Source organism: Talpa occidentalis, unplaced genomic scaffold (assembly GCF_014898055.3).
Source record: "Talpa occidentalis isolate TD23 unplaced genomic scaffold, MPIMG_talOcc4v2.1 talOcc4.16, whole genome shotgun sequence".
NCBI classification, from domain to species: Eukaryota; Metazoa; Chordata; class Mammalia; order Eulipotyphla; family Talpidae; genus Talpa; species Talpa occidentalis.
Genome location: NW_023601653.1, coordinates 72708906 through 72734729, shown reverse-complemented (window position 1 = coordinate 72734729; position 25824 = coordinate 72708906). Strand labels below are relative to the sequence as shown.

Below are 25824 nucleotides of genomic sequence, written 5' to 3'. Positions count from 1 at the left end.
AAACACAAGTTGGGCTCCCTACTCAGACTCTGCTCCTCACAAACACATCCCGGTGACATTCACCCTCAGTCTTGATTAAAAGTGACAGAAAAAACAAAAACAACAGAAATTATTTAGTCGGGGCTCAGGTTATCTATCACCAGAAAGGATTATTTATTTATTTAAATGTTCTGGGTTGTGATCATTAACACACTGCTTAACATTTTAACAAGCCTTATTTTATTCATTTGTAAAACGGTGGTGGCAGTGGTACTGGTAGTCATAGTAGGAATGACCTCGTAAGTGTGAGGAACATTATGACATAATAAATGCAAAACACTGCCTGTCATATAATAAGAACTCAATAAATGCTGATTATCATTATTAGTCTCAAAGAGAACCTGAAGGCACCCTGATCCCCGTATCTCTATTGAAGAAGAGTTTTTTCACTGCTATTTTAAGACCTGGTTCGGGACACTGGATCAGGGGCAGGGGTGCAGGAGCGATAACCCAAACAGCAAGTAGAAAGGAAGTGTATGCATGGAGGGGAGAAGAGAGGGCAGGCAAGAGAAACAGAGATGCCACTTAAAGAACAAAACCCAAATTCCCTAGGGTTTTGAAATCTAATGCTATATAATATAACCAACAATATCAATAATTGGAACATGAAATTACTTCACAGGAGATTGACTTTATAAAAACAGTGCCTCAAAGTGAGACTTTATTTAATAAAATAATGAAAATCATTTTCACCACCATCATCAAGTACATATGCTTAGGATGTTTGAAACAATGAAGAAATCATTCCCATTTTAAAAGACCAAAATATTAAAAAGTAAAAACAGACAGAACATGTAGATTTGAAAAAGAACCAATTAGAAAACTTAAAACTAAAAATATAGACATTCAAATTTTATCTTAACAAACAGGTTGTAATCAAGACTGAACCATTATAGAGGGAATTAGAAAACAGTTCTGAGGAATTCACCCAACATACAATGCAGAAAAATAAAGAAAATAATTTTTAATAAAAGAATAATAAACAGACATGGAGGACAGATTGAAAGAATTTCAAGAAGAATGGAGGAAAGGTATTAATATTAATAATTGAAAGTCATTTTGGATTTTTTTACTATTATAAACAAAGTGTGAATATAAAGTCTATTTATTTATTTAGTGAAGGGTTGAATAATCACCATGTGTCAGTCACTGTACAGTTACCAATGTAGTTGATGGCCCTTGTTTGCAAGCTTTTACAACTGAAATAACCCTGAAGATGGGCTTAGCCTGCAAAGTCTAAAGTTAGAGTAACAGGGCCTTCCTGGTGGCACAAGGGGTTAAGACACAGCACTAAGAAGCTATCCACAGCCACTGCAGCACGAATTTGATCCCCAACCAGGGAGCTAACCACATGGCACAGCAGACCTCTCCTGTCTCGCCCTCTGCTTCCCTCAGCAGTGTATTTCAGTCAGTCTGCCTGTTCTGCTCCCCACTCTGCCTCTGGTGAATCCTCTCATACCCCACCCCCACACCTCTGGCCTGTACCCCAGTTCTTGTATGCATAAATAAAATAAATCTTTAAAAAAAATAAAGTTAGAGTAACAAATGGGAACATTTGCCCATAGCATTGCCTCCCGCTGACCAACTAAAGTAAGAACAACAAACCTGTGCTGTGGGGAGACGAGAAAAACTGGTTGAGAAAACAATCCAGCAGATAATCTTGATATGCTATTCTTTTGGCTTCAGATGCTACAGGAGAAGAAAAAAAGAAAAATATCTAATAATCACCATTAATGTGAGGGAGTTAAAAGCAGGACAGAATTAAAATATCAGACAACACAACACAAAAGAGGAGACGAGGGAGGCTGAAAGACAGCAAAGACCTCACAGATGCTTACCTTGTTCGGGATGATAGACGACAGGTCTATCATCGAACTAGACTTTCTTTTTTTTTCTTTTTTTAAGATTTATTTATTTATTTATACAAGCACTGGGTACAGTCAGAAACGTGGGAGGGTGAGAGAATTCACCAGAGCCAGAGCAGGGAACAGAACAGGCAGAGTGACGAAATACACTGCTGAGGGGAGCAGCGGGCGGCAGGAGAGGTCTGAGCTCCATATAGGACCCTCGCAGGCGGACAGGGATTGAACTGGCGCTGCAGAGGCTGCGGGCAGCTTCGCAGCCCAGAGCTCAACCGCTGCACCACCGGGAAGGCCCCGCAAATTCCTATTTCTAAATTTTCATTTCCCTTTGTTTCTTGCAGTACCTCAATCTCAATACATCCTACATTGAATGCATTATCCTCTCCATCCAAACTCAACCCCTATCTCAGTCATCTTTGATACCTCCTTTCCTGCACCACCCACATCCCACTCAAAGGCAGAGGCTTCTACTTATTGAAGCTCCCTCAGGGGCCTCCCCAGTGGCGGTGGCAGAGCGGGTTGAGCGCAGCGTTGTGAAGCTATCTGCAGCCTCTGCAGCGCAAGTTCAATTCCCGGCTGGCCAGGGAAATATCCACATGGCGCAGCAGACCTCTCCTGTCTCTCAGCACTTCTCCCCTCAGCAGTGTTTTCCATCAGTTCTGCCTCTTCTGTGTCCCACTCTGTCTCTGGGAATTCTCTCACCATCCCACGCCCCTGGCCTGTACCCCAGTTCTTGAATAAATAAATAAAATCTTAATAAAAAAAAAAGCTCCCTCGAGTCCATCCCTCCCTTACACAGCCACTGTCCTGTCCAGGTTCATTTAGGACAGGGGCTGCAACTGACCTCCACCTCCACCCCAGAGTCTCTCTAGACCTGACCCTGCTCCAGTCTTTCTGTCCTTACCCACACAAATGGAAAACAGCACTACAAGGAAGAAGTTCAGAAGACACAGAGCAAGTATCTCCTTGGAATACCATCTAATTGTTGGGAAATAATCACACCTTAGCAACCAAGCTTGGAATGTTCCACTTGGAATTGACCCACACCTTCTATTCCAAAGAAGGGAAGGCAGAAGGCAACCCCCTCTCATAAGTGTGACTCCTGCAGAGAAATGGCTTTCTCAGAACTTCCTTAAAACTCCTGCCATAGTACGTACTTAATAAATATCTCCCGATCTCCCTGGTGGTGCAGGGGTTAAAGTTTCAGAGTTAAGAAGCTATGGCTAGCACTGTGGCATCAGTTCAACCCCTGGTCAGGGAGCTGACCCACATGGCACAGCAGACCTCTCCTGTCTCATCCATTGCTCCCCTCAGCAGTGTATTTCAGTCAGTCTGCCTGTTCTGTTCCCCACTCCATCTCTGGTGAATCCTCTCACCCTCCCATGTGTCTGACCTGTACTCCAGTTCTTGTATGTATGAATAAATAAATCTTAAAGAAAAAAAAGACCCAGATCTGGCATCTCTTCTTGTGAGGCATTTTTAAACTAACCCCGCCCCAACCTTCCTTGGAAAACCACAGTCCCTTGAAGAGCCTTCTGCCTTAGCGCCTGACTGTTCAGCGCTGTACCTGTTTCTGTGTCTTCCTCACTTTTTGAAATCACAGGCTCCCCCAGAATAGAAACCCCTGTCTTAGCTTTGCTTCCCCAGCACCCAGCATGTAGCCTGCACATGATGCTCAGGAACTACGAAAAATGTGAGTGGAATTCTAGTTAGTCTGAGGTTATACCCTGGTGGCTGCCCTCTGCTGGCTCTGTGAGGGATCGTCTTAACCAAAGAGACCTCCCTCCACTCCCCAGCCATACACCACCCTCCCAAAAAAGTAGATGGGGCCTCCCTGGTGGTGCAGCGGTTGAGCGCTGGGTTGCGAAGCTGCCCGCAGCCTCTGCATCGCCGGTTCGATCCCCGGCTGCTCCCGGCCAATGGAGGAGGGTCCCGCATGGCGCGCAGCCAATGGAGGAGGGTCCCGCATGGCGCACAGACCTCTCCTGTCGCGCCACTGCTCCCCTCAGCAGTTTATTTCGTCAGTCTGCCTGTTCTGTTCCCCACTTTGTCTCTGGTGAATCTTCTCACCCTCCTGCACATCTGGCCTGTACCCCGGTTCTTGTGTAAATGAATCAATAAATCTTTAAAAAATAAATAAATAAATAGTGCTGGATCAATTGTATATCCATGTGGAATAAAAATTAACCTTGAGATAGATCATAGTCTTAAATGGCAGTGATAAAACAAAAATGTTTCTAGAATTTAAACAAAAACCAAAAGGAGATTTTGTTCTCATGCCCATGTCCATGCAATAGGCAAAGATTTCTTAAACAAGACACTTATAAAAAAAATCACTAGCTAAGATTGAAAACGAAGAAATAAAATTTTCTTTGTTCACAGATGATTTGATCGCCTAAGGAAAAAAATGCAAAAGAATTTTTTAAAAATGCAAACTAATAAGGGAAAATGGAAAGGTTGCAGGACACAATCTTGATACAAAAAAAAGTTTATATAAAAAAAGTCCACGGCTCTCCTCTATACCAGCAATGAGCAAGTGGAATTTAAATCAAAAACACTCCTCAAAATGAAATGCTTAGGTTTGAATCTAACAAAACAGGTATGAGATCTGTAGGAGGAAAACTACAAAACTGATGAAGGAAACCAAAGCAGGACTAGCCAATGGAGACGGGCGTTTATGTTCATGGATCAGAAGACTCAAAATTGTCAAGATGTCAGTTCTTCTCAACTTGATCAACAGACTCAATGCAACCCAAATTAAAATCCCAGCAAGTTATTTTGTCAATATCATTCACTGGAAGAGATAAAAGTCCTAGAATAGCCAGCACAATATTGAAGAACAGACTTGGAGAAATGAGACCACATGATTTCAAAACACACGCATCAAAGCAGTGTGGAATGGTGAAAGACTAGGCCAACAGATCAATATGTTGCAGGCCTCGACCCAGAAGAGCGGGTCCTTTGCCCTCAAGCGAAAGAATTCACCAGAGAGCACTAGTTGTAGCTGAACCAGCTACATTAGGCTTTATTAGAGAGACTCCTGCATGCGGGCGCAGTGCTGGATAGAGGAACGCAGCCTGGCTCGCTGAAGGGAGTTAAGGGGAGCTAAAGTGTATGTCTACTAGGTGGGGAGGAAGAGGGCAGGGACATAGCTTGTTCTGGGTTGGAGTGTGCCCAGCCATGCATAGATGGTTACATTTCAACTATTCATGTGGGCTGTCCGCATTCTCCCTCAGCTTTCTCACAAATTGTGAGATAATCATTAGTCAGGATCTAATGCTTTTTATCTATCATGGTGTCTCATGGTCAATGTGGGGGCCAAGATGTTTGCACAGGACTTGCCAATCCATGATTCAATCTACCTGCTCAAAGGGGATTTGGGGGAACTCATCCTACTGGCTCACAATTTCTTTTACCTGAGCTCTCTCAAATGGAATAGAAAAGAGAAGCCAGAAATAGACTTAGATAAACACAAAGGCAATACAATGAGCAAAGACAGTCTTTTTAACAAAGACTGTTGCTGGAACAACTAGACATCCACAAGACAAAAAAATCTCGAGACATAGAGCTTATACCCGCCACAAAAATGAACTCAAAATGGATCATATGACTAAATATAAAACCCGAAACTATAAAACTCCTAAAAAATAACATACGAGAAAAATCTGGATGACCTTGCACTTGACTAAGACTTTTTAGATATAACACCAAAAGCATGATTCATTAAAGAACTGAGTCTAGACTTTATTAAAATTAAAAATGTCTGCAAACACTATATAAAAATGAACAATCATGAAAAAAATAAAATTAATTTTTAAAAATTAAAAATGTCTGCTTTGCAAAAGACACTGTCAATACAATAAAAACACAAGTCACATAGTAGGAGAAAATGTTTGCAAAAGATAACTCTGATAAAGGATTTTTTTAAAGATTTATTTATACAAGAAACGGTGTTCTTGTATAAATTTATTATTAAACCGGGAATAAAGAAATAAATTTATACAAGATAAATTTATATGTAACTTTATAAATAAATTTATACAAGAACAGGCCAGATGTGCTGGAGGGTGAGAGGACTCACCAGAGACAGAGTGGGGAACAGAAAAGACAGACTGACTGAAATACACTGCTGAAGGGAGCAGCGGGTGAGACAGGAGAGGTCTACCGTGCCATGTGGGTATCTCTGCTGTCGGAGGGGACGGAACTGGCACTTCAGATGCTGCAGACAGCTTCGCAGCGCTGCACTCAACCACCTGCACCACCAGGGAGGCCCTGATAAAGGATTTTATCCAAAATAGATTGGGGGAGTGGGGACTCTTAAGGGCCTCCCTAATGGTGCAAGGGGTTAAGGCTCAGCACTATGAAGCTATTGCCAGGGACTGCAGCACGAGTTCCACTGCTGGCCAGGGAGCTGACCACATGGCACAGCAGACCTCTCCTATCTTGCCTGCTGCTCCACTCAGCAGTGTACATCGGTCCTTCTGCCTGCTCTGCTCCCTGCTCTGGCTCTGGTGAATTCTCTCACCCTGCTGCGCTTCTGACTGTACCCAGTGCTTGTATAAATAAATAAATAAATCTTTAAAAAAAAGAAATCTTTCTTTAAAAAAAAAAACCTTTTAAGACTCAACAATATGAACAATATGATTTAAAAAATGGGCTAAAGACCTTAACAAACACCTCACTAAGGAAGGAAGATCTACAGATGGTAAATAAGCAGATGAAAAGACACTCCACAACATATATCATCAAGAAAAAGCAAATTAAAACAAGATACCGCAGCAGACCTCTCCTATCTTGCCGGCTGCTTCTTGTAGCAGTGTATTTCAGTAAATCCCCTCTATGTTCTAAAAATAATAATAATGAGATACCATTACACACCCATGAGAATGGCCATAATCCAGAATATGGACAACTCCAGATGCTGACAAGGATATGGACCAATCGTGAATCTCCTCCAAGGCTGGTAGGAATGCATAACACCCACTTTGCAAGACAGTTGGGCAGCTTCTTACTGCAACAGCATATTTGGTTTACTTTTTTTTTTTTTAAAGATTTATTTATTTATTTATTTATTTATACAAGCACTGGGTACAGTCAGAAGCACAGCAGGGTGAGAGAATTCACCAGAACCAGTGCAGGGAGCAGAACAGGCAGAAGGACCAAAGTACACTGCTGAGGGGAGCAGCGGGCACGGCAGGAGAGGTCTGCGTGCCATGTGGGACCCTCGCCCATGGCCGGGGATCAAACCGGCGCTGAAGAGGCTGCGGGCAGCTTCACAGCCCAGCGCTCAACCGCTGTGCCACCAGGGGAGGCCCATATTTGGTTAACTTTTAACTAAATACACTCTCAGCAGACAATCCAGCAATCATGGATGTTGACACTTACACCAAGGAGTTGAAAATTTACATCCACACAAAAAGCTGCACAGGGAGGTTTATACAGCTTTATTCATAACTGATGAAACTTGGAAGCCAGCAAGATGGTCTTCACTTTGTGCTCATCTTTTGTGAAAAGATAAGCAAACTGGTATGTCTACACAATGGAAAATTATTCAAGACTAAAAAATGAATTATCAAGTCATGAAAACACATGGAGGCAACTTAAGTGCAATTACTAAATGCTACATACTGTAGCATTCTAAATTTATGACATTCTGGAAAAGGTGAAACTATAGAGACACTATAGAGAAACTATAGAGACACTATAGAGACACTTAAAATAAATCAGCCAGGGAGAGGATCAACAGGTAGAACTTTTAGACAGTAAAATGACTCTGTGTGGTACTGTAATGGAGATGCATGGCCTTATAAATCAGTTCAAAGGCACAGAATGCACAACACCAAGAGTGCGAACAATGTGTCAATAGAAGTTCACCCATTTATTAAATGTACCATTCTGGTGAGGGATGTTGATATAGGGGAGGCTATGGACATCTGTGTCTTCTGCTCAATTTTGCTGTGAACCTAAAACTGTTCTAAACAATACATAGATAAAGAAAATCACTAGCCATAAAAAATGGATTAATAAATGGAAACTCATTAACATTAAAAATAGTTCAATTCACTCACTAGTATGTAAATGGAAAGGCATGCCACAGACCAGAAGATTATAGCAAGATATCTGTCAAAATCTTACTCACAGTATCTATAAAATCTTATCTATAACATAAATTCTACAAATAACCAAAAGATGATAAACAACCCAATCTTTTAAAATGGGCCAAAGAGGGCCTCCCCGGGGTCGCAGCGGTTGAGCGCTGGGTTGCGAAGCTGCCCGCAGCCTCTGCAGCACCGGTTTGATCCCCGGCTGCTCCCCGGCCACCGGAGGAGGGTCCCACATGGCGCCGCAGACCTCTCCTGCCGCCCGTTGCTCCCCTCAGCAGTGTACTTCGGTCCTTCTGCCTGCTCTGCTCCCCGCTCTGGCTCTGGTGAATTCTCTCTCCCTCCCGCGCTTCTGACTGTACCCAGTGCATGTATAAACAAAACAAACAAACAAACAAATAAAACATGCCTCTACAAAGATAAATAAACAAATAAATAAATAAAATGGGCCAAAAAATTGAACAAGTACTTCACAAGAGGTTATCCAGATACCCAGTAAGTATTAGAAAAGGTGTTTGACTTCATTTACTGTCAGGGAAATAGAAATTACATAGCACTGCATCCCCCACATGGGCTAAAATTCAAAGGACCAACGACCTCATGTTTTGGCGACAATGTGGAGTAACTGAATTCTCATACGCTCTTTGCAGTGTACATTCTTAATATTATGACTTTAGAAACATGGCAGTATCAACTAAAGCTAAATATAAGAAAAGCCCACGACCCAGCAATTCCATTTCAGGCATATACTAACCTGAAATGAGTGTTTAGGTCTATCAAAGGCGTGTATGAGAATGTTAATTGATGCCTTCCTCATAACAGCCCAAAACTGGAAACAACTCCAATATCATCAGTGATAGAATGGATAAGTAAATTGTGGCATCTATAATGAAATACTTCATCTATAACAAAGTACTATATCGCAATCAAAGTTGATGTACCTCTACAAGCAATGAAATGCACTAACTTCATAGATGAAATGTGGAATGAAAAGTAGCCAGTCCCCACATAAGTATATACCACATGCTGCCTTTTGAATATTAAAAAACAAAAACTAAAACTAATTTATTGTGACAGTCAGAATTACTCTTGTGGACGATTACTGCCTAGAAGGGGACAAAAGAGCCTGCTGGGGTGATGAAATGTTGTATCTTGATCTAGGGGGTTGCCACACAACAAATGAAAACACTTCAAAGATCAAATACAGCAAGAGATTCTGTAAGGGTCCTTGACATTTTTTGGTTTAACCTTTTTGTCACAAATCTTATTGGTAATGTTCTTATTCTTAGGTTGGGTGATATATTCCCAAATTTCATTTTCTTGGTATGTTACATATTGAGTGTGTGTGCATGCCTACCCACATACTCACCTCACATTCTTTTTAATGATTCAAATATTACATCATTTTAAAAAATGTTTAAGAGTCTTGGCAGTCTAATTAGGCCAAAACAGCAACTTTAAAAATCAGGGCGTCGGGGTCTCCCTGGTGGCGCAAAGGGTTAAGCACCACACTATGAGGCAAACCACCACCCTCTGCAGCACAGAGTTCCATCCCGGCAGGCGGGCCAGAGGTCAGCAGACCTCTCCTGACTCGCCCGCTGCTCCCCTCAGCAGTGTATTTCAGTCAATCTGCCTGTTCTGTTCCCCACTCTGTCTCTGGTGGATCCTCTCACCTCCTGCATCTCTGGCCTGTACCCCAGTTCTTGTATGCATAAATAAATAAATCTTTGGGAAAAAAAAAGATTCTGTAAGTTTTACAATAGAAAAAACACGATGCAAATAGTCAGAAAAGGTTCTAGAAACAATACCTGCTCCGGGATTCAAGACCCCACTGCCTCTGCCCACCCCCTCTCACTACCATCTCCAGTCCCTCCTTTATTCATTCACTGACAGGAAACAGAGCTTTCTCTCTGGAAACCTTCCCCTCTCACACAGACCTGTGTTCTCAGCACTTTGTCCCCCTCTGCACCCAGACACTTACCACACTGGAATAATGACCATTATTTATTAACCGCCCACATGAGATACACACTGTTCTAGATACCTGACACATAAACCCTCTTTTTTACCATCACAACTGCACTCCTCAACAGATGTTACTATCCCCAGAACTTTCTCCAAATCAAAAAGCTAGGGTAACCCAACTCTTCGCTAACTTCAAAGCACATGCCCTTTCTGCCGTTATGAAGCCATATGTCTGCAATGCAGGCACATCTCAGGTGCTCAATTATGATGTTCTAGCAGGGCTGGAAAGGCACAGACCTACACTGTATTTCCAATGAAAAGAAAAAGATGCAGAAAAGCACTGTTTTAAAGATGAACTTTTCTATGCCAACTTGTGCTGCCAGGTAATATCCTATGACTCTAAGGTCAAAAGAAAGTAGCACATCCTGCCAGGCAGCAGGTGCATAAGCTGCTGCACCCACCTGTCACGCCAGCACCTTGCTCACCCTCACAGACCCCTGGAGCCTTCCTTGGTGGGCCCTGGAACGGTCACATCTTACCCTACTAAGGAAAGCTTGGAAGAGAACCAGACTTAATCCCCTTAGTATTTGAGGATCTCTTGAGTTACCTAAATTGCACCTACACCCACTTGCTCTAAATAGCTGGAGGACATGGCTTGCTTTATTCCACATGCCCTTCAGGGCAAGTTTCATCAGCAGTTACTACAATGAATTCTCGAATTAGGTCACAGTACTGAAATTTCATCTGTGATACCCTTTTAATTACCTACCTAACCCGGACAGCACAGTGCCAGGCATATTGCACAGTGTCAGGCATATTGTATCAGCACAGTGCCAAGCATATAGTAAGGGCTCAAAAAAAAAAGAGTTGATTATTAGTGCAATCAAACTCACTCAGTCAATAACAAATTCACTCCCCAGGCACTAAACTAACCCGGGCTTAAGTGCGAGGTAAACTCGACCCTCTCTGAATGGATCTTTTCCAGAGGAAGCTATAGTTTAGGGAACCAGATGCCACAGAGCTTTGACCTACCGCACAGATCCGCCGCATTCCACTGTCGATAAACACTTGAGGACCAAATATTGGGACGAAATATCCCTGCCCGTGGGCCTCCGACAAAACGGAATGACTTTTTTTTGTGAGCTGAAGCCATATTTTTGTTTTTTAAGTATTAATCGTAACGGCTGATTTATTATTGCCGGGGAAGAGCCTTCCTTTTAATACACGCTCCATTGAAAACTCCTTAGTTCTTTTACATCGTTGTTCATTTTTAAGCAATATTCGCTTCCCCCCACCCCTCAGGTGCAGTCCCCAGAGTTTCCTTCCCCAAGGCACCCGCGCACCATCACCTCAGTCCCCTGTGCTCCGCCCATGAACAATGATGGACAAAAATTAAAAAATAAATAAATGTATTAGATCAAAAGTAAATAAAGCCCTTAGCTTGGTGGTTCATTTCTTGCCATTCGACCGCTCCTAGCATTGAAAGAGCCGACGGCGCCACCTCTTCTCCGCTGTGGGGACAGCGAGGCTGCTGCTCCCCGACGCCCTGCCCGGGGGGCACGCGGTCCCCTCGCCCCTGGGAACTCCCTGCTGCTCCCCAGGGTGCCGGCGCCGCGGCCGCGCGCGCGGGGAGGCCCGGCCGTCCGTGTTCACCGGGCGCGGGCGCGTCTCCCGCCGCGGGGAGCCGGTCGCGCCGCCACTCACATCCGGCCGCGCCGCCTGAGCGCGCCGCGCCGCGGGCTGCGACCCACAGGGCGGCCCTGAGGCGGCCGGCAGGCTCGGCGCTGCCGTGATGTAGGGGATCGAGAAGGATCTGGAAGAATCTGGTCAAACCGGGAAACGGGCGGGGGAGGCCCGGGGGCGCGCCGGGCGGGGAGGGGGGCGGCCGGGGCCGGGGCCCGGCGTCGGGGGGCGGGGGGCGCGGCCGCGGCGGCGCGGGCCGGGCGAGGGGAGCGCGTCGCGGCGCCCGCGGACACCGGCGCCCGGCCGGCGCAGCCGCCGCCGCCTCTAGAAAGTTCTCTACCCCCGCCCCCCGCTCCCCTCCAGCTCCTCCCAGCCCCTCCCTCCGCGGCGGGGTGGGACCAATCGCTCCCCCCGGCGGCCCATTCCCCACCCGCGCCCGCGCCCGACTCCGCCGCGGCAGGCGAGCGCGCGGGCCGCACAGGGGCTCGCGCCTCCGACCGGTTCGCAGCGCGGCGGCCGCCCGCCGGCGCCCCCCGCCCGACGCCCGTGCAGAGGCCCGGCGGCCGCAGGCTCGGCTCGCGCCCGGCGCCGGCTCCCGAGTCAACGGCGCGCCGAGCGGCGATGACCGCCGAGGAGATGAAGGCGGCGGAGAACGGGGCGCCATCGGCGCCGCTGCCCCTCGAGGGGGTGGACATCAGCCCCAAGCGCGACGAGGGCGTGCTGAAGGTGAGCGGCGGGGGCGGGCCGGGGCCGGCGGCTGCGGGGGCCGCGGCGGGAGCTCGGGGCCGGTTGGGGGCGGCCGAGCCCGGGGCGCTCCTTGCCGGCGCCCTTCCGCCGAGCGGGGGAGCCCCCGGCCAGGGCACGGGGCGGGCACGGCCGCCCGCCCGCCGGTCGTTGAGCGGGTCGTGCAGCCGGCGGCCGGTTGCATCGCCTTCCCGGGCCGGGCCGCGGTGCTCGGGAGTGGGGGAGCGGCGCCCCGCTCGGAAGGGGGATGGCCTGGGCGCGCGGCTCTCCGCTTGGCCATTCCCCGGGCCCCTGGAAAAGCCGCGCTCGGGACTCCCCCGGGCCCCCGGCCCCGCGGCGCCGGGCCCGGGAGAGGGGCCGGGCTGCAGCGCCAAGTCCGGCGTGCGCCCTGCAGCCGAGAGGGGCGGGGCGGCCGCGGCGGTGCACGCGAGCGGCCGCCGGGGGCTCGGGCGGCGTGCGCGCCGGCCCGGCCTGCCCCGACACCGCCCCCCTCACCTCGCCGCGACCCCACGGCCCGGCCGGGGGGCCAGCGTCTTCCTCCCGGGCGCAGCCGGGGGGCCCTGGGCCGCCTTGGCCGGCGGCGCTGCGAGAGTTCGCCTCCCCGTGACAGTTAATCATTAGCTAGGACGCGAAGCGGGTCCGAGGAGTGATTGCCTGGCCTAGAGGCCTTTGTGCAACTTGGCGCTCAAGTCTGGCGGCGAGCGCGCCCCGGCTCCCTCCGCCCTCGTTACCCCCGCGCCGAGCCTGGGGCTCAGCTAGGTCACCCGCTCGCCGCGCCGCCCCTCCCCCAGCCCGGGAAAGCCGGGGCGCGGTGCATGCCGGGACCTGTAGTTCCCCGCCCGTCTCGCCTTCCCCTCCCCCCGCCGATAGGCCCTCCTTGAGTTGGGGTTGGGGTGCCCTGCCGGGAAGAAGTGCTTCGCTCGTGTAACCACCTAACGACAAATGGTCCGTGTGGCCAGGAAGGGGATCTAAGACTTGGGGCGTCTTGACCCCGGGCAGGAAACCAACTGTGGGTCAACGCAGAAGGGACCAGGGTGACCAAAACCCAGACCGGTTTCTGGCACTTTCCCCAGCCAAGGGTTTCTTATCTTGGCTTCCCGCTGCTCACCTCCACGCGTGTGCATCACCTGGGCAAAGCTGAAGACCTGGATGAGCCCTTACTTGTTCCAGTAATGCGTCTGGCTTTGCCCCAGATCTGGGAATCTCACACTGCTCTCCCAGTGGGCATGTGGCTTCCCCTTCTCGCGCCAGTGCCCTGGTTCTGCAAGGTTATTCCAAGAAGGGTCATTTCCCCCTTTCATCTTCTTTCGCCTTTATTTTCCTACTCAAGCCCCCTGTCCATTCCTATCATGGAGGCTTTCCCTTTAGAGCAGCCACACATCACCCAGGGGTCCCTGAAGTGACCTTTTGTAAATGCTTAGGAGGAGAGGCAGGCTTATAAGTTCCTGGGAAATAGCTGCCCTGAAGTAAAGGACCTAACTAGACTACCAGTCAGGAATGCGTGTCCCAAGTCCCGAGTTTAGGGTCTGATTTACAGCCCCCATGCTCATCTCTAACCTGCTATTGTCTTTTGCCCTTGGTAGATTGTTCCTCTTTCAGTTATTCTTACTCCTTATCTACAAGCCAGACTTTGATCTGATGACCATGGGCATTTGGGAAGAATGAGGAAATGTAGCATAAAAACTTCTCCCTTAGCTGGGGGTAATAATCATTTATTCAGTCCTTTATCAGTTCCGGCCTCTAACAAGTCTAAGAGAAAGGGTTTATCACCACTACTTTATAATAAGGTCTTGGGGGTTTAAGTGACTTATCCAAGATCATACTGCAAGAACGTGAACTTTTTCTTTTTTGGCAGGGGGGTGTCTCCAGTTTTTCAAACCTCCAGAAAGATGGGAGATCATTGAGCTTCTAGCCAAGCTCTAGATCAGAATCATTTGAGGATTGTCCCCCTGGAATCTACTTACAAGGAAACAGAAGGAAGAGTCCATTTTAATTTCCCATCAGAGGCATGCAGGCCGTTTGGGGACCCTTTTGTGCCCCATCCCTGGGTATACTCACCTTCTCTGCCTTCTTCCCAGGTCATCAAGCGAGAGGGCACAGGTGTGGAGATGCCCATGATTGGGGATCGCGTCTTTGTCCACTACACTGGCTGGCTGTTAGATGGCACCAAATTTGACTCCAGTCTGGACTCCAAGGACAAATTTTCTTTTGATCTGGGAAAAGGTAGGTATGGTTAGGGAGTAGGTAGGATAGACTTTGAGAAAGAGATAAGCAAACCATATTCTAGGCACCAAACTGAAGAAGGAGTAGTTTATTTAATACGGTCTGTTACTCCTTTTTCTTCCGGTATAACTCCTTCCCATGATCACCTTTGAGTAACTCACTTCCTTTTCAGGAGTGGGGCTGCCTTGTTCCTTTGTTCCAGAGTTGGTTGGTTGATTTGACTGGCAGGACTTACTGCAGCCAGGTTTCCTACCTTCCTGGTCCCATGTCTAAAGAATGTCCAGCTTTCTGGTGGGCATGGCACAGTAAGCCTCTCCAGGGCCACCACTTAGCCCAGAGTCAGATCCCTTCCAAGGAGGACCTGTTTGTTCTCTGTGTCTGCAGGGGAAGTCATCAAAGCTTGGGACATTGCTGTAGCAACCATGAAGGTGGGGGAAGTGTGCCACATCACCTGCAAACCAGAATATGCCTATGGCTCAGCAGGCAGCCCTCCGAAGATTCCCCCCAACTCTACACTTGTGTTTGAGGTGAGCGTCAGGCCACAGAGCACAAGGCAGGGAGCCAGGCCTTGTCTCAGCCCAGGGTCTGGCTGCCCTCCAGCCCTTCCTGCTGCTTGGAGACAATGTAGCCAAGGCTGAGGACCTGGCCCTAGGGGAGGAAGTGAATTGGAGTGGGCAGGTGGTTCTGCTGTGCACTTAGCCTGCTGTTACAAGAAAGTGGCCAGGGAGGTCCCAGGTGGGAAGAGGTGGCCATGAACCCCTCTTCTGACAGAAAGCAGTGTAAGGGGTTGAGGCACATTCATCTCAAGAGCAGTACCTACAGAACAGTGGTTGTAATTTTAACTCAGTCAGGCCCTATATACAGTCATAAATGACTGGAATATTTGTGCTCTAAAGGTCAGAAGAGAAGGGTAGAGGCCTCCCTCGAGGGTCAGGGAGGTGAAGAAAGCCGTTGCCGAGGAAATGGAACTTGCAGGGTTCTGTCTGAAAATAGTTGAGGCCCAATCAGTGGGTACTTGGCAGGATGTTGAGACTGCATGTTGTTGCTAATGCCTAACGCACCGGGCTTCGCAAGTAGCTGCATTGGGGTTGTCTGGAACGTGTCCTCGTTAGGTGGAGTGGGTTGATTTTTCTGGAGTTAACTGAAGTTCATATGGCCTCCCCACATCTGCTAAAGCTGAGAGACTAGGGCAGCTTCCAAGAACTTAGCAGAAGTGTCATTAGTCTCTTCATAGTACTTAGGAGTGTGGTCACAACTGACCCCCATCTCCCCGGTCAGTAGTGATGAGTTAGTGGGAAAGGAGTCGGGTCACCTGCTGTCTTGTTCTGCAGGTGGAGTTGTTTGAGTTCAAGGGAGAGGATCTGACAGATGAGGAAGATGGTGGAATCATCCGGAGAATACGGATTAAGGGTGAAGGCTATGCCAGGCCCAATGAGGGCGCCATGGTGGAGGGTGAGTTTGCATTTGGGTTCTGATACTTAGCTCTTGGGTAGCTTTGACTTTGGCTACATCACATCCTTTCTCTGACTCTGCTTTCTTGTCTACAAAATGAGATTGGCCCACGTCCTCTTAATATCTTTATCTGAGATCATCCCAAGGGCATCTTGGGGACAGGAATTGATGAGGGGCGGGAATGAGGAAGACTGAGAGCGACCTTCCTGAGTCACCTGCCTACTCATGCCCCTGGTGCACTGCCCCTCTTTCATGCCAGTCGCACTGGAAGGGTACTACAAAGATCAGATCTTTGACCGGCGGGAGCTCCACTTTGAGATTGGCGAGGGGGAGAGTCTGGATCTGCCTTGTGGGCTGGAGAGAGTCATTCAGCGCATGGAAAAAGGAGAACAGTCCATTGTGTACTTCAAGCCCAGGTAGGAGCAAGGCACTTTGTAGAGAAGGTAGGTAAAGGGAGGTCAGAGCCATAAACACCTACAGTGAGTTGTATAGCTGGCTAGTCCATGTCTTTTCCAGTCTGGCTGTTCAGTACTCCCACAGAACCTCCCTAGACTGTGTGTTCCTGATTGCTCACCGTGCCTCTGGGCACACCAAACGTGTGCTGTTACGATCTCTTCATTGTATAGTAGTCAGCTCTCCTTGGATCAAAGCCGGGTCTTTCTAGTCATGGCTGTTGCAGAGTCCCTTCTCTACCAGCATCAAGATAGCCATCTCCAATTCATTCTTCCGTTCAGTAATGACTTATGCATCAGACACAGTACTGAAAATTCCTGGGGATTCAAAGCCATTGTTCCTACCTCCCAGTAACGCAGACCACTTTCCAGTCAGTAATCACGCCAGCGTGTTGCATGAGTTATTAAAGGGATGTGCAAGATGCTACAAGAGCAACTAATGCGTGAAAAGACCAGAGGAGATTGTGCTAAACAGGAAACGTTTTAACCAAGTCTCAAAGGGAACAGGGCGGTATTTTCCAGGAAACAGTCTGGTTGCCAAGGGAGTATTGAACTTGGGCTGGAGGGCCATCCAGGAAGGACCAGAGGATGTAGTTTGAGCATGGAGCCAGGTGAGTGCTACCGGGATGACCTAGAGTTTTTTCTGCCCCTGCAGCTATGCTTTTGGCAGTGTTGGGAAGGAAAAGTTCCAGATCCCACCACAGGCTGAGCTAAAATATGAATTACATCTCAAGAATTTTGATAAGGTGAGTTTGTTCAAGGTCTCCCTGTCCTGAAGAGCAGGTCCCATCTTGTAGGTGACACTTGGGTAGCTGACAACTTTGTTTCTCCCTTGGGATATGGCAGGCCAAGGAGTCTTGGGAGATGAATGCAGAGGAGAAGCTGGAACAGAGCACCATAGTGAAGGAGCGGGGCACTATGTACTTCAAGGTGAGCTAGCAGCCTGGTCCCAGTGACACTCCAGGGAGATTGCTCTGGGCCTACGCTCCCCCACCCCCCGAGACGGGGGTAATTTTCTGCCAGGGTGTGGACAGGTTGACACCTGTAGTCCTCATCTAGTTTTTCTAAGTTAGCTGGTCTGTCTTGGGGGTATAGGGGAACTGTCATGCTCCAAGGACAGTGATGTCTTCAGTCAGGATGACCTGGTACTGTTGAAACTGTGCAGGTGCTTGAGCCTCCCTCCCTTTCTAGGAAGGCAAGTACAAGCAAGCTTTACTGCAGTACAAGAAGATTGTGTCCTGGCTGGAATATGAGTCGAGCTTGTCTAATGGGGACGCGCAGAAGGCACAGTCCCTTCGACTGGCCTCCCACCTCAACCTGGCCATGTGTCATCTGAAACTACAGGCCTTCTCGGCTGCAATTGAAAACTGTAACAAGGTGAGGTTTCTTTAGAGAGGACAGTATTTATGGGCAGGGGTGGCGAGTTCTGGGCATGTCTGAAACTTGCCTTTTGTGACTAGAGTAAGGGTAGCAGAATGTGCCAATGGGAACTCCAAGATGAAAGGCCAGGAAGCAAGGATGTGAGAAGCAAGTACCTTGGCTTTCAATGGGAGGGAGTTGGCATGGTGGTAGAAGACTATACAGGATAAGAACCACTTCTGAGTTTCTCTCCCCTGGTTCTTAGCCTCTTTTATGTATATATATGCTTTTTCCTGAAGAGAATGTAAATGTTCACACAGGCTCTTGTCCTTTATCTAAAGGACCTGCCCCCTGAACAAAGTAGAGTTCTTCCCTAAACTGTGCTCCTTTCCATTTAGTGGCCCAGACTTACTCTTTCTGGAGTAGAATCAGCTGCTTCCATTCTACCTCACCTTGCGGAGGGTACCTGTGGGACCCAGTCTTAAGCGGATGAGCTCTAGCGAGGTCTCACTGTTGCTTCCTCCTGCATCCTTAGGCTCTGGAACTGGACAACAACAATGAGAAGGGCCTTTTCCGCAGGGGAGAGGCCCACCTGGCAGTGAATGACTTTGACTTGGCAAGGGCTGACTTCCAGAAGGTCCTGCAGCTCTACCCCAACAACAAAGCGGCCAAGGCCCAGCTGGCTATCTGCCAGCAGCGGATCCGCAAGCAGCTTGCACGGGAGAAGAAGCTCTATGCCAACATGTTTGAGAGGCTGGCTGAGGAGGAAAGCAAGGTGAGGATTCAGAAGAGGGTGTTGGGTGGACAACCCAACTAGTGTGGACATGTTGTGCTGGTACTTATCCGCCATTCCTGGAAACCAGATAGGGAGCTGGTCCCTGGAGCACCACCCTGTTACCACAATAAAATCCCAGCAGGATTCCTTTGGTTGGGGCTGGAAGCATCCAGAGAGGCCTGAAGGTCAGGAGTTAGCTCCTGTGAGGGTGCTTCCCAAATTGCATTCTCTGTCTTTTTAAAACACATATTTGTGTGCATAAAACCTACATTGGAATAGCTACCACATTTCCATAATTAAATTGAAACTGCACAGAACAACATGTAGTAAAAAGTCTCTCTCCTACCGAGAGGCAACGAACGGATAGTTCAGGCTCTTTGTATCATTTCCGTGTATTATATATGACACAAGCAGTTATGTTTTCTCCCTTTTCCCCAGTAAAAGGCAACAAGCTCTGTTATTTTCTCTACTGCACTTTCTTCACATCAGCATATAAAAGAGCTTTCACATTCCTTCAAAGTTGCATTCAAAGTATTTATCTCTTACTGTCTTTAAAATCCAATGTATTCTACACTTAAGACACATAAGTTGGAACTAGTTGCATTGAAAGTGCTCTCGGTTGCTCCTCCCTGGTGGCGCAAGGGGTTAAGCACAACACTGTGAAGCTATGGGCAGCCTCTGCAGCAGGGTTTGGTCCCCAGCCAGCCAGCTACCCACCCACATGGTGCAGCAGGCCGTTCCTCTCTCCCCCACTACTCCGCTCAGCAGAGTATTTCAGTAGATCTGCCTGTTCTGCTCCTGACTCGGTCTCTGGTGAATCTTCTCACCCCCCTACCCCACCCCCCCGCACCTCTGATCTGTACCCCAGTTCTTGCATGCTAAAATAAATAAATCTTTAAAAAAAAAAAAATAAAGTGCTCTCGGCCACAGGTAGGCATAGCTTTCCATGTTGGCCAAAGCTTCCCACGTTGGCCAAGTACCGTTCTGAACAGCACTGCAGCGCCTGAGCTCGGAATTCATAAAATTGTATGTGCGCAAATATATGTGTACCTTTAGGACATCTAGAAGGAAATTGCTGTGTCTACGTAATTCTGTTAGCGATTAAGGTGCATGCGTTTGTACTTTGAGGGATGGGTATTTGTGGATACAGGGCAGGTGCTGGTGTGCCCGGTGAATGTGGGGGTGTCCTTCCGTCAGTTGGGTGAAGGCAAGCAAGAGTGGGGACCTGGAGTAAAAGCGACCTTTCATGTCGGAGGGACTGGACCAGTGAGAATGGAATTCATCTCTTTCGTCCCGTTCCCCCTGCAGGCCAAGGCAGCAGTAGCTGCAGGAGACCGTCTTGCTGACACAGAGATGAAGGAGCCGAAGAACATGGCGGGGAGCCAATCTCAGGTGGAAACGGAAGCATAGCCTCTCGAGCCCTCCTCCCGAGGCTGCCTGCCTCCCTGCTCCCCGCTCCCTGCCCTACTCCACCCTGTTAGTTTTGTAAAAACAGAAGAATTTTGAGCGAATTAGACCTTTATTTTTCTATCTGGTTGGATGGTGGCTTTGGGGGAAGGGGGGAAAGGAGTAGGCTGGGGGATTGAGGTGGGGGATCATTTTAGATGGTGTCACCCCCTCTTCCCCGCCCCCATTACTTGTGTTGAACGAATGTCCACCCACATACACACTCATCAGAATGTTAATTTATTTTGCCTCCTCTGTTTGCTGTGTCCATTTTTCAAATGGTCGAAGGGGACGAGTGGTAGGGCTGTGGGTCTGATGTGAAACCAGGGTGGAGAGGGAGACTCCTGGGCAGCCACTTTCCTCATCCCTTCCTCCTCCCAATCCATTTCCAACTGTGGCCTCCACTTGGGTGCTAGGGGCATAGGAAACCACTGCTGTGCCCATTCTCTCTGTCCCCGTCCTCGCCACAGGTGGCGTGGCTGATGTCTTCTGGTATCCTGGTGACCACCCTCTGCCCCCGCTTTCCAGTATCTCCCGTTAGTTTCCTTTATCCGCCGGGTTGTGTCCCCACTCCCTCAGCCTCTTCTTTACATGTCGCTGAAGGTCCAGACCGGCCTCAAGTTCCATGCTTGAGCAATAAAGTGGAAACAGTAAAACCTGGGTGTCAAGCAACCCTTTCTGTTGGGTCAGTCTTCAGAGGGTGGGTGTGGTGGGTACTACGTACAAGGGCAACATTTAGGAAGTCTGCGACATCACCAATGGGGTGACTATCATGCTGACACAGAGATGGTGGAGCCATTGATACAGGAGCCAAATATATGGCCCTCGCGGGCATGGCACAGACCAGCTGGGCCTGTGCTGAAGGCCTTGCCACAGCTCTGCAGCACACCCTCCCCCAGTAGCCTGGTGTTTTGTAGAAGCTCTGGTTTTCTTCCCTCGCATTTCGGAAGAGGAAATGATGACTGAAATACTGTGAAGTTTGGTTCTTCTACTTAACTTTCTTGGTTTCACATAGTAAAATACCTAGTTTGCTCCCTGTCAGACACCTTTTACACAATTAAGGAAGGAACGGCATCCAGCCAAGAACTTGTGTAGAAGCCTGGGGCTGGACAAGCCTTGATTTATGTAATATAAAACTGTCTTGCGAGGGTGTTTTATTAAAGTGGCTGTCTTTCTTTTTTTAAGATTTATTTATTCCTGCATACAAGAACTGGGGTACAGGCCAGAGATGCGGGGGGTGAGAAGATTCACCAGAGACAGAGTGGGGAACAGAACAGGCAGACTGACTGAAATACACTGCTGAGGAGAGCAGCGGGGAGTCAGGAGAGGTCTGCAGCGCCATATGGGTTGCTCCCTGGCCGGCCAGGGATCGAACTCATGCTGTAGAGGCTGCAGATGGCTCCATGGTGCCTTGCTTAACTGCTTGCTCCACCAGGGAGGCCCCAGCTGTAAGTCTCTTAAGGTTAAAAATAAACCCACCATCTACTCCTGTCTGGGTCAGTGATCACGTTTAATTCCCAGTCAGCTGCACCTTCCTCACCAATACAGCTTTCCACGTGGAGAGAGTAAGGAAAGCTAATAGCAACCAGTACTCAGCCGTTACTGCAGATTTGCAAAGGGTCTCTGGAAGAATTGAAACAGCATCCACCTTGAGTTCATGCTGATATGAACAAGAAGTACTATAAATTCTCCCTTCTTTCTAGAGCCCCTCTCCGCCACACAAAAGGCTCTGCCTGGTGCCTCACCTGTAGTCCACACCGCCTCACTTCCCAATCTTCACCTGCTTAAGCCCTTCCAATGACTTCCCATGTAAGCTGAAGGGCACTTGCGACCCACAAAACCCTGGAGGTCTGGCCCAGCCTGCCTTACCAGTATGCACACATTTGTCTCCACTGGCTGCATCCCCTCGGTTGGAGCTGGGTGTGAGCCGTGCGTTTCATTCCCACTGGAGAAACTGTGAAAGACATTCTAGGCAAGATGGAAAAATTCACTTTTTATAATCTTTCACACCTCTCCTGTCTCGACTGATCTTCCCTTCCTGAATGCAGAAACCTCAGTGCCTAGTGGCCCTTCAGTGGGAATGACAGTGGGCTAAGGGCAGCACCGTGTTAAGCCAACATAAAGAGAAGATATTCTAAGTAAAGGGTAAACTTTTGTTCAAATTGTCAACCAATTTGACGGCTGTAGTTTTCTAGTCACCAACTTTAGATGACTTGAACGTATTAATTGTCCTCAGTTACACAATCCAAGAATCAGTAAGAACATATTTGATGTGCAGTGAATAACCCTAAGAACCCCCATTTGTGAGGCAGTGTAAGAGGAGGAATGGTCCTGTAAAAGCAATGCCTTAGTGAACTATGGGGAGTTCTTGGCTAGTGAAGGTCCAGCCATACCGTCCCTCATGTCCAAATGTTCCTCAGAGCCCCAGGCTCCTCCCACTATTTGAAATGGTTCCCCTCTTTATTGAAGAGAACTCATTTAACAGAATTAAGCATCATGGGTGAACAATTCAGGGACGTTTAGGCCAGTTGCAATGTTGGGCAACCACTACCTCTAGTCTTTTAAAGTGTTTTCATCGGGCCTCCCCGGTGGCGCAGCGGTGGAGCGCTGGGTTGCGAGGCTGCCCGCGGCCTCTGCGGTGCCGGTTCGATCCCCGGCTGCTCCCCGGCCACCCGAGGAGGGTCCCGCATGGCGCGCGGACCTCTCCTGCCGCCCGCTGCTCCCCTCGGCAGTGTGCTTCGGTCCTTCTGCCTGCTCTGCCCCTCGCTCTGGCTCTGGTGAATTCTCTCACCCTCCCGCGCTTCTGACTATATACCCAGTGCATGTACAAACAAAACAAACAAGCAAACAAATGAAGAAAAACATGCCTCTATTAAAAAAAAAAAAAATTAAAGTGTTTTCATCATCCCTGCATTGTAAGGTCATTTCCTCATGACAGTTCATAATCAGTCGTCTTGAACAGACAACAACCCTGACAGATCTAGGATCAAAGGTTCCCAGAGCTGTGGTCCTGATACAGCCAAACCCCTGGGGCAGGGGGTGGGACTCAGCTCTGAACACCACACTATTAGGGCAGGCTGCCCACACTGCTGTTCCACTGAGGTCTAGGTCAAGCACATACGAGAAAAAGGTTTCTGGACTTCACGACTTACAGAACCTTGAGTGGGTTAGGGCACACTGGGAACTGGAGAGGGAAGGGGAACGAGGAAGCCCCCAGTCTTGCCTGCAGGATGCTGAGTAGCTCTGAACCTTGTGTGTAGAAAGTACTTGAAAGGTCCTATTTCTTACCTGGGCATCCTAGGCAGACAGAACCTGGACAGGACATCCTGGACTCAGAAGAAGTAGAAAAAAAGACTCCCTAGAAACCATTCCACATAACATCCCTCACCCCACCTCCTCTTTTAGCAGGTTTCTATTGATGCTATTGCTGGACTGGGTGGTAAAGGATTAGCCACCCACACAACTATATCCATGTCATCTAATCTGGAGATAACCTAGTTAGGCAGTTCTGGGGAGCAAGTCAAAACCCATGCTGAAAGGGTGCATGGCTTAAACAAGGCAGGCTCTAGATGGTGCCAGTAGAGACCCACCAACCATACTAAGTGCCAGGGCCAAGAACAGGGGTTCTTGGGCCTCCCCTGGTGGCACAGCGGTTGAGCGCTTGGCTGCCAGGCTGCCCGCAGCCTCTGCAGCGCAGGTTCGTTCCCCGGCCACTGGCGAGGGAGGCCCTCCCCCCCTACACACACACAAAAATGTGTTCTTGTGGAGCAGGGGTCTGCCACATGGTTCTGAATGGCCTCATCCTGTGTTACACTTCATGGGACGCAACAACACTCCATGCATTTCAGGTAACTGATGTAAGGTGGGGAGAGGTGTAGGAGTAGAAAGACTTGATCCAGCCATATTCCTTGAAGACACCTTTCCTCCTTTTCTCTCTTGACTTGGCTCTCCTGACAAGTCAGAATGCATGGTATCCAAGTTGTGATGATACATGACCTTCATGACTAACGTAACACACAAAAACAGTCACCCCTTGACACAGAAAAGTCAAGAACAAGAATCCCAAGTGCTGAGGAAGAAAAGACAAGCATTGTGAAGTGCTGGGTCAGGATATGATTTCAGAGAACTGGGTTAGGCCAAGGTACTTGGTGACAGAAGCAGGGTGATTGTCATCTACTTTGCCCTGGATAATTCATTATTTTGCAACTACACTCAGGGCTGGAAAAAGAAAACCGAAGAAAGTGAAATGAAACCAAAACTATTTGACTTTCCACTTAAACACGCTTTTTAAGTCTTGTTTTCCCATCCCTTAAAACCTAATCCGAAGCTTAGCTTTTGAGAGAACAGAGATGTGGTCGAGCTGGGTGACATAAAAGCATCAGGTAGGCCTGTGTGACCCTGAACCTTTGAATGAACCAGGCCAACCCCACAGTACACCACCAGAAACAGAAACGAGTGTATCTGCGGCCCCAGTATTTGCCTAGACAGCCTCCTGTTTGCTGTCTTGCTGTGCTGTTATTACTCTGTCAGATCCATTGGGACTCCTAGGACAAAATGTGCCACCCCACTTTCCTACCCCCAAGCAAAAAAGTCCTGCTTTCCAGTGCCTTCTCCCACTCTATTTGGACTTGTAAGAAAAACCAGTCCCAGGTTCAACACCCCCAGGCAAGATAGATATCTGTGTTTTTACAATGTTGACCCCTGAAAGGTCAATGTGAAGATCAGCCTGAGCCTGCAGACCTAAACCTAAAAATGTATTGCACAACTGCAGGATGTCACAAATGGTAGTTTTGATGCCCTGACTAATGAGGCACCCCAAAGAAGACTGGACTTGATTCAACATGAAAAGACCAGCCATGATGGATGAGTCCAATTTATGTTATGGAGTAAGGCCACTGAGAGAGGGAGGCGAGTGCTTTAGGCTGGGGAGGGTTTAGGGTGGGGTGGCAGGTTCAAGGAGGCTGAGCAGATCCGTAACCTCAGCAGCTCAGATCTCTAGCCTGAGGCTAGAAACTATGGTAGTAAAAGAAAGGACCTGGGATTTGGGAGTAAACAATCCTGATTTGAATCCCACCTCCATTTTCCACCTTGTTACTGAATCTTGCCGAAACTGTTTTCCTTGTCCAAAAAAACTGGTATAGTAATACAAGTTAATAGCATTATTAAGCCAATGACATGAAATGATACATGTGAAATGTGCTCTGTGGCAAGTGATTTTCAAACTGTTGACCACAAAACCCACATGATTAAAAAATACTTTTCTTTACCTTACTATTCGAGTCACTGGTATTTTCTGTTCTACTTTGGGTATTTTTCTAATCGTCACTAAATTGTTTTCGTGACTCCTAATGGGCAGTTTTTTAATTTTTTAAAAAGATTTATTTATGCATATATAAAAACTGGGGTACATGCCAGAGGTGTGGATGGTGAAAGAATTCACCAGAGACAGAGTGGGAAACAGAACAGACAGACTGATTGAAACACACTGCTGAGGGGAGCAGCAGGCGAGACAGGAGAGGTCAGCTGTGCCATGTAGGTTGCTCCCTGGCCGGGGATCGAACTCGTGCTGCGGAGGCTGCGGATTGCTTCATAGTACTGTGTCAAAACCCCTTGCGCCACCAGGGAGGCCCTGGGCAGTTTTTTTAAACTGTTGGAAATCATACAACTGTCAGTTATGACGATTAGTATGAGTCTTAGGGTGATCTGAAAAAAGAGGTCAAGGT

At 48.3% G+C, this 25824-nt stretch overlaps 2 protein-coding genes across 12 annotated transcripts in view; one reads left to right on the top strand and one right to left on the bottom strand.

Moving 5' to 3' along the window:
• LOC129145999 (uncharacterized) overlaps positions 1-11526 on the bottom strand; it is a 36757-nt gene extending 25231 nt beyond the window's left edge. For 4 of the 11 annotated variants that reach the window (XM_054696529.1, XM_054696528.1, XM_054696535.1 and 1 more), the window contains exons 1-2: positions 2806-3706; positions 1645-1728 (exon numbers count right to left, since the gene is read on the bottom strand). Coding sequence is in view for 3 of the 11 variants with exons in the window: in XM_054696536.1 (XP_054552511.1) it covers positions 1645-1728; positions 11000-11120 (205 nt within the window). In the remaining 8 variants the exon portion in view is untranslated. The other 7 variants (XM_054696531.1, XM_054696536.1, XM_054696533.1 and 4 more) reach the window with 6 other exon arrangements.
• Positions 11527-12184: 658 nt separating this feature from the next.
• Positions 12185-20768, top strand: FKBP4 (FKBP prolyl isomerase 4). Its single transcript, XM_037514555.1, has 10 exons — positions 12185-12376; positions 14473-14617; positions 15002-15144; positions 15949-16069; positions 16329-16485; positions 17177-17267; positions 17368-17451; positions 17713-17898; positions 18416-18655; positions 19964-20768. Exons 1-10 carry the CDS (start codon positions 12272-12274, stop codon positions 20063-20065), a joined length of 1374 nt encoding a protein of 457 aa, XP_037370452.1. The 5' UTR covers positions 12185-12271; the 3' UTR covers positions 20066-20768.
• The last annotated feature ends 5056 nt before the right edge of the window (positions 20769-25824 follow it).

Coding starts and splice junctions, on each gene's coding strand:
- FKBP4 (XM_037514555.1), top strand. CDS start 12,272: ATGACCGCCGAGGAGATGAAGGCGGCGGAGAACGGGGCGCCATCGGCG. Junction 14,618..15,001: donor TTCTTTTGATCTGGGAAAAG/GTAGGTATGGTT, acceptor CTGTGTCTGCAG/GGGAAGTCATCAAAGCTTGG. Junction 17,268..17,367: donor ATCTCAAGAATTTTGATAAG/GTGAGTTTGTTC, acceptor GGGATATGGCAG/GCCAAGGAGTCTTGGGAGAT.